Genomic DNA, 13,380 nt, shown 5'->3' on the forward strand with positions numbered 1-13,380 from the left:
ATATTTTAATTTTTCTTATTTCTCAAGTTTTTATATAATCTCTTTCAGTATAAGCCTTTTTGTTGGTATGCAAATACAATTAAAACGTCCTTCAGTAAACTGATTGGTCATAATAATATCCTAGCTGCTTAATTAGAAAGAGGATTTAAGGTTTTGATTAAGTAATATATTCACCAGGTTTAACATCTTTTTAAATGTAAGAGGATAAACAACAAAAACTCTTCCCCTCTCCCTGAGCCACCATCTCACATGCAATAAATATTATTAGTTTCTAGTATATTTTATTAAGTCTTTTGCCCATTTTTTAATTGGGTTGTTTGTCTTTGCTTTTGAGCCATAGGAGTAAGAACAATTCTGGATATTAAACCCTTTTATATGATTTGCAGTATTTCCTTCCATTTGGTAGGTTGTCTTTTCACATTTTTGATAATGTCCTTTGATGGACAAATGTTTTTCATTTTTATTAAGTCTGATTTATTTATTTTTTCTTTTGTTGCTTGTGTTTTTGGTATCAAATTTAAGAATCTATTGACAAGTCAGAGGTCAGGAAGATTTATTTATCCCTGTGCTTCCTTCTAATAGTTTTATAGCTTTAGCTCTTAGATTTAGGTCATTAATCCATTTTATATTTATATATGGAGTGAGGCAGGGATCCAGTTTTATTCTTTTCGTGTGATTATCCAGTTGTCCCAGCACGATTTGTTGAAATGTTTCCCCACTGAATAGTTATGGCATCATTGTCAAAAATCATTTGTCTGCAGATGTTTGGATTTATTTCTAGACTCTCAGTTCTGTGAGACCAATTCTTTTGGTCTTTTATGCTTATCTCTATGCCTGTACCAGCCACACTATTTTGATTATTGTAGCTTTGTACTAAGCCCCTTGCAGTTCCATAGGAATTTGATACTCCACTTTCATTTCTGCAGTAAAGGTCATTGGAATTTTGATAGGGATTGCACTGAATTTATAGATCACTTTAGAGAGTACTGCTATTCTAACAGCAGTAATTCTTCTAATTCATGAACATAGAATTCTTTTTATTTATCTATGTCTTTAATTGCTTTCAGCAATATTTTCTCATTTTCTGTGTACAAGTCTTTCACCTCCTTGTTTAACTTGTTCCTAGATGTTTCATTGTTTTGGACGGTATTATAAATGGAATTTTTCCCTTAATTTCCTTTCAGATTATTCATTGCTCATTTATAGAAACAGAAATGATAATTTCTGTGGTGATTTCATACCTTATAACTTTCCTGAATTAGTTTATTAGTTCTAGTAGGTTTTGGTGGATTCTATGTGATTTTCTTTATCTAGAATAACGTTATCTGCAAATAGAGTTTTGCTTTGTCCTTTCCAATTTTGATGGCTTTTATTTCTTCCTCTTGCTTAATTGCTCTGGCTAGGACTTACCGTACAATGGTGAATAGAGGTGTTTTGAGAAAGCAGACATTTTTGTCTTCTTCCTGATTTTATGGGGAAAACTTTTAGTCTTTCACCATGGAGTATGATACTGGCTGTGGGTTTTTCATAAATGCCCTTTATCATATTAAGAATATTTTCTTCTGTTCCTAGTTTGCAATATTCTTATCAAAAAAGGGTATTGAATTTTGTCAATACTTTTTCTGCATTGAGATGATGATTTTTATCCCTTCGTTCTCTTGATGTAGTATAATATGTTCTTGATTTTTCATGTGTTGAACCACCCTTGCATTCCGGGGTAGATCGCACTTCGTCATAATGTATAATTCTTTTAATAATGTTGTTGGATTTAGTATTTTTTTGTACATTTTTGCACATTTTTTTTCACATTTTTGCATCTAAATTCATAAGATATATTGGTCTGCGGTTTTAACATTTATGAGAATTGTCTGGCCTAACATCTGGTCTGTCCTTGAGAATGTTCCATACTTGAGAAAAATATATATTTTGCTGTTGTCAGGTTGAGTGTTCCGTATCTGTCTGTTATGTTTAATTATTTTATAGTGTTCAGGTGCTCAATTTCCTTACTGATCTTCTATCTAGTGGTTTATCCATTATTGAAACTGAGATATTAAGGTCTCCAAATATTATTTTAGAGTTGCATTGTATTTTTTCAGATACTTTGTGTGTGTAAGCAAACTCAAATATATGATCTTTCTTCCATGACTCACACAAATGGTACTACACTCTATGCACTATTCTTTACTTTGCTTTTTTTTTTTTCCATATAACATATTTTTGTTTCTTTCTATGTCAGTACATAAAGAACTTTCTCATTCTTAAGGCTGCATAATATCTAGTTGTTTTATAGTCTCATTTATTTTTTATTTTCTTTAATTTAAAAAAAAATTATAGAGAGAGAGCACAAGTGAGAGAGAGGGACAGAGGGAGAGAGAGAATCTTAAGCAGGCTCCAGGCTCATTGCAGAGCCCAACACAGGGAATGGTTCCATGACCCTGGGATCATGACCTGAGCCAAAATCAAGAATCTGACTCTCAACTGACTGAGCCACCCAGGCATCCCTTTTTATAATAGTTTTTTAAACATGTTTTAAATTAGTGTTTTTTCAGATATTATTGGCCACACTCTCAGTAAGAGAGGCATTTTACCTGATGTGCCAGTATATAATTACAGATATAATTAAAATGAAAGTTTGGAAAAAAAATTAAAAAATTAAAAATTAAAAAAATAAAAAAATTAAAGTTTGACAAATCAAGCCTTACCTTTATGAAATATAAAACATTAAAATAGAAGATAATCAATATCAAACATGATTTTATAAATATTTTTAATTAATAAAGAGTATAGCTAAATAAATAATAAAAAAGAAAAACAATGCTCTTTATGATCCATTCAATTGATTTTATGACCCATTGTTTTAAAGGGGGGGTGACATAAAGGTTGATTAAAGCTATCTAATAAATTAAACTTTTATTTTTTTTTTAATTTTTTTTTTTTTCAACATTTATTTTTGGGACAGAGAGAGACAGAGCATGAACGGGGGAGGGGCAGAGAGAGAGGGAGACAGAATCGGAAACAGGCTCCAGGCTCTGAGCCATCAGCCCAGAGCCCGACGCGGGGCTCGAACTCACAGACTGCGAGATCGTGACCTGGCTGAAGTCGGACGCTCAACCGACTGCGCCACCCAGGCGCCCCAAACTTTTATTTTTAATAAAAGTGGAAAGTGCAGTGAATATAGATGTTAGTGTTATTTGTTTTTTAAAAGATAAGTAAACACCCTCACTCAATCTTTTGGTCACAATGATAGCATTTTTCTAAATTTAACATACCATATTTCAAGTCTAAGATGCCATTAATTGTAATAATTAAGTACCTTTAAGAAAGAATTCCAATTAAATTATGACATCTTCTCCATTGTAAGGTACATCCCAATTTCAGAAGTAATAAAAAGTAAAAAAAAAAATTTCCTCCTATATGCTGTTAAGTAATGATAATCTTTTTTTTTTTTCCACCAACTTATATATATTTTTTTAAGTTTATTTTTTTTTATCTTGAGAGAGAGAGAGTGCAAGCAGGGGAGGAGCAGAGAGAGAGGGAGAGAGAGAAATCCCAAGCAGGCTCCATGTGGAGCCCAATGTGGGGGTCAAACTCACGAACCATGAAATCATGACCTGAGCCAAGATCGAGTTAGACGATTGACTGAGCCACCCAGGTACCCCTACGAACATGTTCTATTGATTTGGGAAGGAAAAGAAATCATGAACAAATTTTCTTTTTGTAGCTTATATAGTAATTCATTTTAATGGGTTCATTGAAGAACTTCAATCTTTCAAACCAAATTATAGAATAGAATAAATATATGTATTTAGTAAATAAGCTAAAGAAGTTGATTCTTCACAAGCTCTGCTTCAAATGCATTTGAAGGGGAAATTCTGTAATTTAAAAATAAGATTTCATAAAAGATTACTTCTAACAGCATTCTTAAATAATACATCTAAATTTAACTTTTATTTTCATTCTATGCCAAGGAAATATGTGCCGTTCAGCTAGCTGACTCGGAAAAACAAAGAAGTCTGGGCCGGAATGGGGATGGGCAAGTGGAAATGGGGAATGAGTCCAAGCCTTTTTTTTGAGAGGTTGAAATTGTTCCAAAATTAGATTGGTGATGGTTGCACAACTCTGAATATACTAAAAACCACTGAATGTACAATTGAATTTTTATGATACATAAAATAAATCTCATTAAAGCTGGAAAAAAAACAGAGACAAAGGAGAGAACCAATTGCCTAAAAGTTTTAAATATAGTTAGTATCTCTAAAGTATCTCATCTTACGAGAAACCAAATTTTGCTCTTTTATATTGGCATTCATGTTTGCTCCCTGGTGAATTTTTTACCTATGTTTTTAAATAAGCCCAGGTAATTATAACTCAATGAGAGTGTTGAAGAGGAAAAGGTTTCACTTGTACCCTTCTAGTTCTTTGGCTAGTCTAGTAATCAGTTTAACATAGGTCAGATTCATAGGAGAAAAATAAATTCACAGTTGTATGCGGGTCCCATAGCAACATAAGACCCAAGGACAAGCTGGGCAATTCAGTTTCCATCTTGAGCAAAGGAATGGGGTAAGAAAGAGGTGGAGGGTGATTCACAGGACAATAAGAAAAGAACAGATGTTTGGTGATTAGATGTTTCTCCTCCATACAGATGAGTCATTCAAATAAAATAGCTATCTCTTGGTGATAGCTCTTTCTGGCCAGGCCCCCTATCTAAATTCTTTTTGGTAGTTTGAGAGGTAAAGTTTTTCTTGGGGCTGCTGGATTTTGATTGGCTTTAGCTCAAAAAAGTCAAAGTGACACATTTTGGAGAGACTTGTTTTGAACCCCTGCAAGAGTTATGCAATAGAATAGTCAGTAAGAATAGTAAAATAGTATGGTGAAGTGGTAAGCTTGGTCCATCTTCTTTACCTATTTAATGTGTATGTGTATGGATGTGTTAATTTTGGAAGTAAATCACATACTCTTTAGCAGTATCAGAGTTTTAAAGTCATTCAAATATTTTACGTAGGCTTCCTGAAGGTTGAGCCTCAGGAATTGTAATAATTCTAAGAATAGGTATTTTAGCAGCCTTTGAAGTATAGAACTTTTCCAGAGGTGAGTAATCTTGTTTTTCGTGTTTTTTTTTTCCTTGTGTAAGTCTTTGTAATATTCTCTCCTTCTTCCTTTTTATTTCTTTTTTTAAAGTAAGCTCTATGCCCAACATGGGGCTTGAACTCATGACCCCAAGACCAAGAGTCAGTCACATGCTCTACCAACTGAGCCAGCCAGGCACCCCTCTTGCTTTCTTGCTTTCTTGTTTTCTTTCTTTCTAACTCTATTACTGTCAACATCTCGACAAGTTTAAGCTGAAAATCTAAATCAAAAGGTGTACACTTATCATAACTTTAATTTAAATTGTAATTTGGTATTGCTTAAATTTCTAGGCAAAAGACTAGATGGAAAATTTTAAAATAACAACTACCCAAAAGTTTTAAATGAAGCTTGAGTTATAGGAAATAATTTTTTTTAATGTTTTTTTTTGTTTGTTTGTTTTTTAATTTTTGTTTTCAACGTTTTTTTTATTTATTTTTGGGACAGATAGAGACAGAGCATGAACGGGGGAGGGGCAGAGAGAGAGGGAGATGCAGAAACGGAAACAGGCTCCAGGCTCCGAGCCATCAGCCCAGAGCCTGACGCGGGGCTCGAACTCACGGACCGCGAGATCGTGACCTGGCTGAAGTCGGACGCTTAACTGACTGCGCCACCCAGGCGCCCCTTAATGTTTTTTATTTTTGAGAGAAAGAGCGCAAGCTGGGGAGGGGCAGAGAGAGAGGGAGACACAGAATTTGAAGCAGGCCCCAGGGTTTGAGCTGTCAGCACAGAGCCTGATGCAGGGCTCAAACCCACGGACCACGAGATCATGACCCATGACCTGAGCCAAAGTCACGCTCAACCGACTGAGCCATCCAGGCACCCCTAAGAAATAATTGTAATGAAAGAGTAAGGGCAAACAGCGAACTATAATTTACTAGATTAATGTATTACCTTTCTAGAACTGTAGAATTTTTTCTTCTTGACAGGAAGCACTCAAACATTTCCTCATTGGCATCTGATCTAAATGTAATGCTTTCTTTTCTGTTTTAGAATTCTTTCAGATCTTGAAGTCATTATCTTATCAACATTTCCATGCTTTTTTTAATGTTAAAATTTGCCTTCATTCCCCCACCCAACATCTAATCATTCACATTGTTTTAGCTCCTTTTTTACCCCATCCCCATTTTTGTAGCCTAAAGGCACTAATCTTTAAAAGACTAAGAAGGTTAAGTAAAAATATTCATAAAATCAAATGTAAAATTCTCTAAAGACATTTCTATCTCTAAAATGATTTATTACCATTAAAAGTTACTTTGTTTTACTTAAGAACTGAAAGGAGAATTAAAATGGTATAGGCCGGGGCGCCTGGGTGGCGCAGTCGGTTAAGCGTCCGACTTCAGCCAGGTCACGATCTCGGGTCCGGGAATTCGAGCCCCGCGTCGGGCTCTGGGCTGAGGGCTCAGAGCCTGGAGCCTGTTTCCGATTCTGTGTCTCCCTCTCTCTCTGCCCCTCCCCCGTTCATGCTCTGTCTCTCTCTGTCCCAAAAATAAATAAAGGTTGAAAAAAAATAAAATAAAATAAAATGGTATAGGCCTTTCTTATTTAATTCTGTACAAAAGTCTATTGGCAACCTAAGAGTTTGAGTGGTGGATGATCCTTCATATAGGGAGAACCAGCTTTGTTATTAAAATTGCAAAAGTTATTTACTTGAGTAAAATGTAAATTACTAAGCCTTTTAGATTAATGAGTTCTAAAGGCCTTAGAAATCTCTTTTCCAAAATGATAATAAAGTATTGGAATGCCTTCTGCAAAAGGATTACTGCAATGATTCCCTCTCTAGTGATCTGTAGGACATGTTTTACATTTCACTTCAATACACATTTACTGAGTACTCTCAGTTACTAAAACATGTTTTAAATAAAATATTTAAGATTTCTGTTGCCTTGAAATGTGGACACACACACACACACAAAAAAGAAATGTGGACACAGTAAATTTTTGTGTGTAGGGAGATGCATTACCTTTTGGATATGTTACCAAAACCATAGGTGTTTTCTCACCATGGTTATTATTTTTCATCAACATGCAATCTTAAGTCTAATTTGCTTAAGGATCTTTTAATGTGCAAAATTCTTAAGCTTTAGATATGATGTCTAACATTTCTCTCTTATTCTCAATACATTTTTTAATATGCAATCATTTAAAGACATTTTTGAACCACTGTCACCTTGTCCTCTGAAGGAGATTCAGCTACCAATTTTTAAATGTTTTATTCAAGAATTCGTGTTTTCAAAACACTAGACTTCTTCAACTGGAGAGATGATACCAAAGAGAGAATATTGATTCAAATCTATAAATTTATGAATAATGTTCAAATGGTAAAGCAGATTTAATAAATTCTGATGTGGATGTATCAATACTTCAGAAGCTTGAAAAAGATGAATTCGCAGTAAATAAATGTGAACATACAACAGCAAATACATACAGAATTCATTATTTCAAGAGTGGTACAAATAGAACTTGTGAGTAAATAAATGAATGATAGAGGAATTAAGATATTTGGAGCCAGTCATAACTTAACAATTAAAATCCTTGATTCTATGAGAAACAAACTCCTCTTTCCTCTTTTTTCTACCATCACTTACTGGGCCTCTTCTCAGCTCTGTATTTCTAAAAGAGGAAGAGACTGGCCTACTTTATACATAACTGTTTTAGCCATTATTGTGCCAAGATGTACCTAATTCTCCTTGGCATAGAATATCATCCAAAAATGTTAGGCAGTGACTTCCTATATGTTGTTAATTTTGTCAGCAAGAAATAAAAGCAAATAGCAATATAACATATTACTGTGATTCAGAAAAGGGAAAAGTATTTTCCTTCAGAGCCCTAAATTCATAGAATTTGAGAGTCTTGAGGGTACAAGAAATGACAAAGGTTTTCCTCCCATGTGTGAATTGGTTGGTAATAGCTCCTGTCTTGAGAAGTGCTTTGGTAAGTCCTGTATTAAGACTTTTTGAGGCCAACTTTGATCTCAGAAGGAAAACTTAACAATTCCAAAAGCAATAGATAAGGGAATTAATGTATATGAAGTATTTTCCATTTCTACCCTAATCTTAATTTTTGTATGTTTTACTTGTAGAAACTAAAAGTCAGAGAGGTTTGTGATTTTTCATTAGGTTTTCAGTTTGGCACATCTATAGCCGTATTTCAGTTAAAAGATTCTTTATAGTAGGACATAAACTTCCTCTCTGATTAAGGATCACTAAGATTCATGATGTTAAAAAAAGGGGGGAAAATGTAAGGCACAAAGAATAGTTGAACAATTATTTTGCTATGCTTGTTTTTGAGATAAAGAAGCTAAATAATTATATTTTAAACAGTATGTATGTATATAGTTGTAATTACAGCAAATATATTACCTGTGTTTCATAACTTTATCTTTAAAGAGTGGTACAATAGAAAGAGAATGGAGGAAGATTATGGAAAAGTATATATGTAGAGATAATGGAAAGCCAAGAAGAACATTGAGGAGAAAGCAAGAAAACTTGGGAAAGAAGAATCTGACATGAGGGAAAATACAAATAAAATATTTGGGGCTTTTCTTGATTTTCACACATTAAAATAATTTCTCCTTTTGTTAGTGCCTTCTAGAATAACTGCTTTTTCATCTTTAAGGTTCTTCTCTCAGTGGGATATGCTGATGATGCAGTGTCTTAGTACTCTCAGGAGGATCATTGGCTCTTAGCAGTCTAAATGGAATCCTCTAAGGATTAGGAGAGTCCTTGAGATTAATGGTCTCCAACTCTAGTATTTCATAAGATTGTTCAGTTTCTGTAAAGTCAGGACTAATCCATCAAGCATCATATTGAGTCTTTGGTGAAAACATTACTGAACAATACAGGATCCATATCTATACTTTGCCTTCCATTCCCAGTACAAAATCATTTTCCCTCATTACTTTTTGTTTCTTGTCCTTTTCATTTGCTCACTAATGCAAAACCTACAGAGGTGCCCAAATAGAAAGATGACTGAATAAACGTTTCAAATTCCTTTTTACTTCTCGGATGTATTCTTAGCTCTCCTCTCTATCTTCGTACTTTCAATTTAAGATTTATACCAGGTAATTATAATTTTAAGATAATATGTAAAGACTTTAGAAATAGTAGAAAGGAACTTCAAGTCATTCCTTTAAGTTTCAGTCTCAGCTCCTCTAAAAAATAGCATCGTCCATTTCTAAGGAAGCATCTTCAAAACAGGAAGATACTTGCCCTACAGTGTAGACTTTTCTGCAGGGTATCACGCGTTATTACATAGCAGTCAGTTCCTGTTTTAATCTACTAGCACTTTTTGGTAGGTAGGAAGATAGATGGGAAGAAGAAATGGTGGGGCTGTAATCATTCTGTTCTTATTACATCATAGTTACGTCTTTAATATCTTACTGAAAAGTAACGATAAAATATTATTTTCATAATTTAGAAAGTTTTTTCCCAAAAGTATCACTTCTGGACTTTTATTCTCATTCGATTTGAAAATCCATTCCAGAATTTAAAACATTAATATCTTTTTCATATATGTTACAATTTTGTCTTACTTTAATTAAAATGTGAAATAAATTTGGTTTAAATATTTCTTTGGCAGAGAGAAATAAACTTGTGTTATTACTTTCCTACAAAATATTGAATTTACCTCTGCACGTTGAATGTGCAACAAGTAACGATATTACTAAAAATCTCCACTTGACCATAAACCGTGTCTGCTGATACTCTGTAGCAGTGCTGAGAGCAGTGAACACTTATGGAAATGGTCTTCTTTTTAATGAGCCATAGGGTTAAGTGAGAAGGTACAGAATTACTACTTATATGTAATCTGAATAAAAACAGATGATACTGTACTTGCGGAAGTGAGATGAGTTGTCTTGATTTTCTGTTACCTTTCCAAGCTTTAAAAGATAGCTAGCTTCTGCAAGTTTTTGTTCAAAAACACCTTCAAAAATAAAATTCCTGTGTCAGCTTATAGTGTTCTATAGTCCAAAAACTAGTAGACGATTGGGAAGGACTGGATAAGAAAATAAGGTTAGTGGAATCTTCGGTAACATTATTTATTACATTGTGATTCACACCTTTCTGCAACCACCACATAAATACATGTTCCAGTGTTTTCTCTTGAATTACCAATGTTACAGAGTTAGAATTTGCTCTTTTGTATGTTGTGATTTATTTCATTTTAAATGTCCATTTAAGAATACTCTGGGGGAAGAAGAGCATATTCTGCAACGCATTTTTACTTTGACTTTTTCCGCCTTCATATTTCTTTAGGAGTTGATTCCCCTCATATTGTGTACAGCATGCCTACATCCTGAGCCTAAAGAAAGAGATCAGCTTCTCCATATACTTTTCAATTTGATCAAGAGGCCAGATGATGAGCAGAGGTAGGTGTGACTACTTCTTTGGGAAATAAATATCATGTTGATTGATTCATTTCACTAATGTGGCACCAAGATTAGCACTTTAATCTAAATGCCTTCTTTCTGTCCCGGTGTTTATTTTAACAAACAGCGGAAACACTGGCCTCATTCACAGAGTTCTGCCGTGCCTTCGTTCTTGTTATTCCAGTTACTCACGTTGAATTTGTACACTTTTATATTAGTTACCTTTAAACTTCTAATTCAAATATTTCTTTGCCTTTATCTTTCACTTGTGATTTCTAAGAACTCCTAAATATTCCCCCTTTTTCCCGCAGATGAATTACATAGATCACAGCTTCTTAACAGGCTCCACAAAAACTAAAATAGTTAATATATGAATTTCCGCATCATTGGGCTGTCTGTAAACCAATTACTATGTGGCTAGAGGGGTATAGTATTTTTTGTTTGTTTGTCGTGACTCAAGTGCTCACAACTCTTGATACCTGATTGGAGAAATTAGTTCTGTCTGAGGGTGGTAAAGGGACCCACATCAAGGTGACTTCCCAGAAGAACAGGGAATAGGTTGCGATCAAGTGATAATGATGTCTACCTCAGTAAAATCTTTAAATAAAGGTGGAGCTTTTAAGTGAAGCTCTGCAGGTGTGAACGTGAACAGACCATCCTTGTGGGTCAATAGGTTTGACTAAGCACTGGATGGTAAAATACGGGCATTTGGAATGTTTTTCTGTTATAATTTTCTGTCTTAATGAAAAAGTTTTGCCTACACTTTTGCAAAACAATAGTATTGTACTTTACGATTAGGTAGGTAACTTTACATATTCAATACTTGTTTTACTGACTGTCACTTTTTACCTCATCTGAGAATGTTGGAAAATCATAAAACAAGTAAAGCTCAAAATTTTATATATATATTTAAGTTTATTTATTTAGTTTGAGAGAGAGAGAAAGTGCGAGTGGTGAGTGGCAGAAAGAGAGAGAGAGAGAGAGAGAGAGATCAAGAGAGACTCCCAAGCAGGCTCTGTACTATCAGAGCAGAGCCTGACTTGGGACTCCAACCCATGAACCATGAGATCATGACCTGAGTCAAAGTCAGATGCATAACCAACTGAGCCACTTAAAGCTCAAAATTTTATTTTTTTATTTTATTTTAATTTTTCTTATTTTTATTGAGATATAATTAATATATAACATTGTGTAAGTTTAAGGTATACAGTAGATTGATTTGATACATTTATATATGGCAATATGATTACCATCAAAGTGTTATCTAATACCTCTATCATGTCATATAATTATTATCTCTTTGTAAGGAGAACAAGATCTAGCTTCTTATCAACTTTGAAGTTTATGATACAATATTAATGACTATAATCACTGTGCTGTGCACTATATTTCCAGCATTTATTTATCAATTAGTTCCAAGTTTGTATCCTTAAACAGCATATCCCCAATTCCTCCACACCCAAGTCCTGGTAACTACCATTTTACTCTCTTTTTACAAGGTCAGCTTTCTAAAATTCCTCATATAAATGATGTCTTACAGTATACATCTTTGTCTGATTTTCTCAGTTAGCTGAATGTCTCAAGGTCCAACCATATCCATTTATATTAGCATGAAAAAAGGGTAAGATTCCAAGGAATAAATCTTACAAATGATGTTAAATATTTTAAAACCTTACAAATATTATAAAAGACCTAAACATATTTTGGAAGACCTAGGTCTAGTCCATGTTTATAAACAGTAAAAATCTGTATAACACTTTTCCAAAAATTGGTCTGCTATTCTAGTCAAAGTCTTTATTTTTTTTTAATACAATTTATTGTCAAATTGGCTAACATACAGTGTGTACAGTGTGCTCTTGGTTTGGGGGGGGGGGTAAAAGCTCAAAATTTTAAATACAAGGTATCTCTCAACTCTGAGAATAAAAATAGTCATATAGATTTTAAAACATTATGAGTATTTATCTCTTTCCTGTTCTTACCAAAATATACCTGAGCAAGTGGAGAACATGTCCTTTCAGGATCCAGTCAAGATGAATCTACACCAGCAGTCCTCACATGCTAGTCCAATAGAAAGAAGGGAAATTTGGGGCGCCTGGGTGGCTCAGTAGGTTAAGCATCTGACTTTGGCCCAGGTCATGATCTCATGGTTCATGGGTTCAGGCCCCACATCGGGTTCTGTGCTGACAGCTCAGAGCCTGGAGCCTGCTTGGGATTCTAAGTCTTCCTCTCTCTGCTCCTCCCTCACTCGTACTCTGTCTCTCCCTCTCTCTCAGAAATAAACAAACATTAAAAATTTTTTTAAAAAAGAAAGAAAGAAAAAGAAGGGAAATTAAATCACTGTATTAGTACTATTCATTGCAAACTAAAAATTTTCTAAGGACAGTTTGATGGTGCTAAGAAAATTAATATTTTTTCTCCTTGAAAAATACTCTTCCCTATCTTGACAACTTAATAATTAAATACCATTTATTACATTGTTATTTTTAAATTTGCAAGGCAGAAACCTCGGATCTCTAGGCTGTTTTCATACTCTGCATGGAAAGCTAATAGCTGCCACCTGGTGGCCAAAAGTACCTATTGGCCTTACATCAGGTTGAGCTAGGTCAGGAATTCAGCACTCGTGCCCACGCTTAAATTTTTTACCTTACAGATATAAAAGTATTTACTGAAATAGACTAATCAGTCGACTTACCGTGTATAATGTGAGTAACAAATTAACAAAGCAGAATGTTTAAGTTAGCATAATGTATTTGTCATATAATCACTTGCTACTTTTCCTGACTTAATAAATCTCAGGCTTCTTTGTCTCCTAAGAAGAATTTCATTTTATGCTTAATAATGGTGCTTTTTGCCAGTTCTTTGCTAACAACCATAATTGCCACCAT

The 13,380-nt window shown here is 34.1% G+C and overlaps 1 protein-coding gene across 6 annotated transcripts in view; it reads left to right on the top strand.

Annotated features, from left to right (window-relative positions):
- Positions 1 to 13,380, top strand: part of RELCH (RAB11 binding and LisH domain, coiled-coil and HEAT repeat containing) — a 116,739-nt gene that overhangs the window by 44,301 nt on the left and 59,058 nt on the right. For all 6 annotated transcript variants that reach the window (XM_043559022.1, XM_043559024.1, XM_043559019.1 and 3 more), the window contains one exon: positions 10,383 to 10,495. In XM_043559022.1, coding sequence (XP_043414957.1) covers positions 10,383 to 10,495 — 113 coding nt within the window. The remainder of the gene's footprint in view (positions 1 to 10,382; positions 10,496 to 13,380) is intronic.

The sequence above is a fragment of the Prionailurus bengalensis genome, chromosome D3, assembly GCF_016509475.1.
Source record: "Prionailurus bengalensis isolate Pbe53 chromosome D3, Fcat_Pben_1.1_paternal_pri, whole genome shotgun sequence".
Taxonomy (NCBI): Eukaryota; Metazoa; Chordata; class Mammalia; order Carnivora; family Felidae; genus Prionailurus; species Prionailurus bengalensis.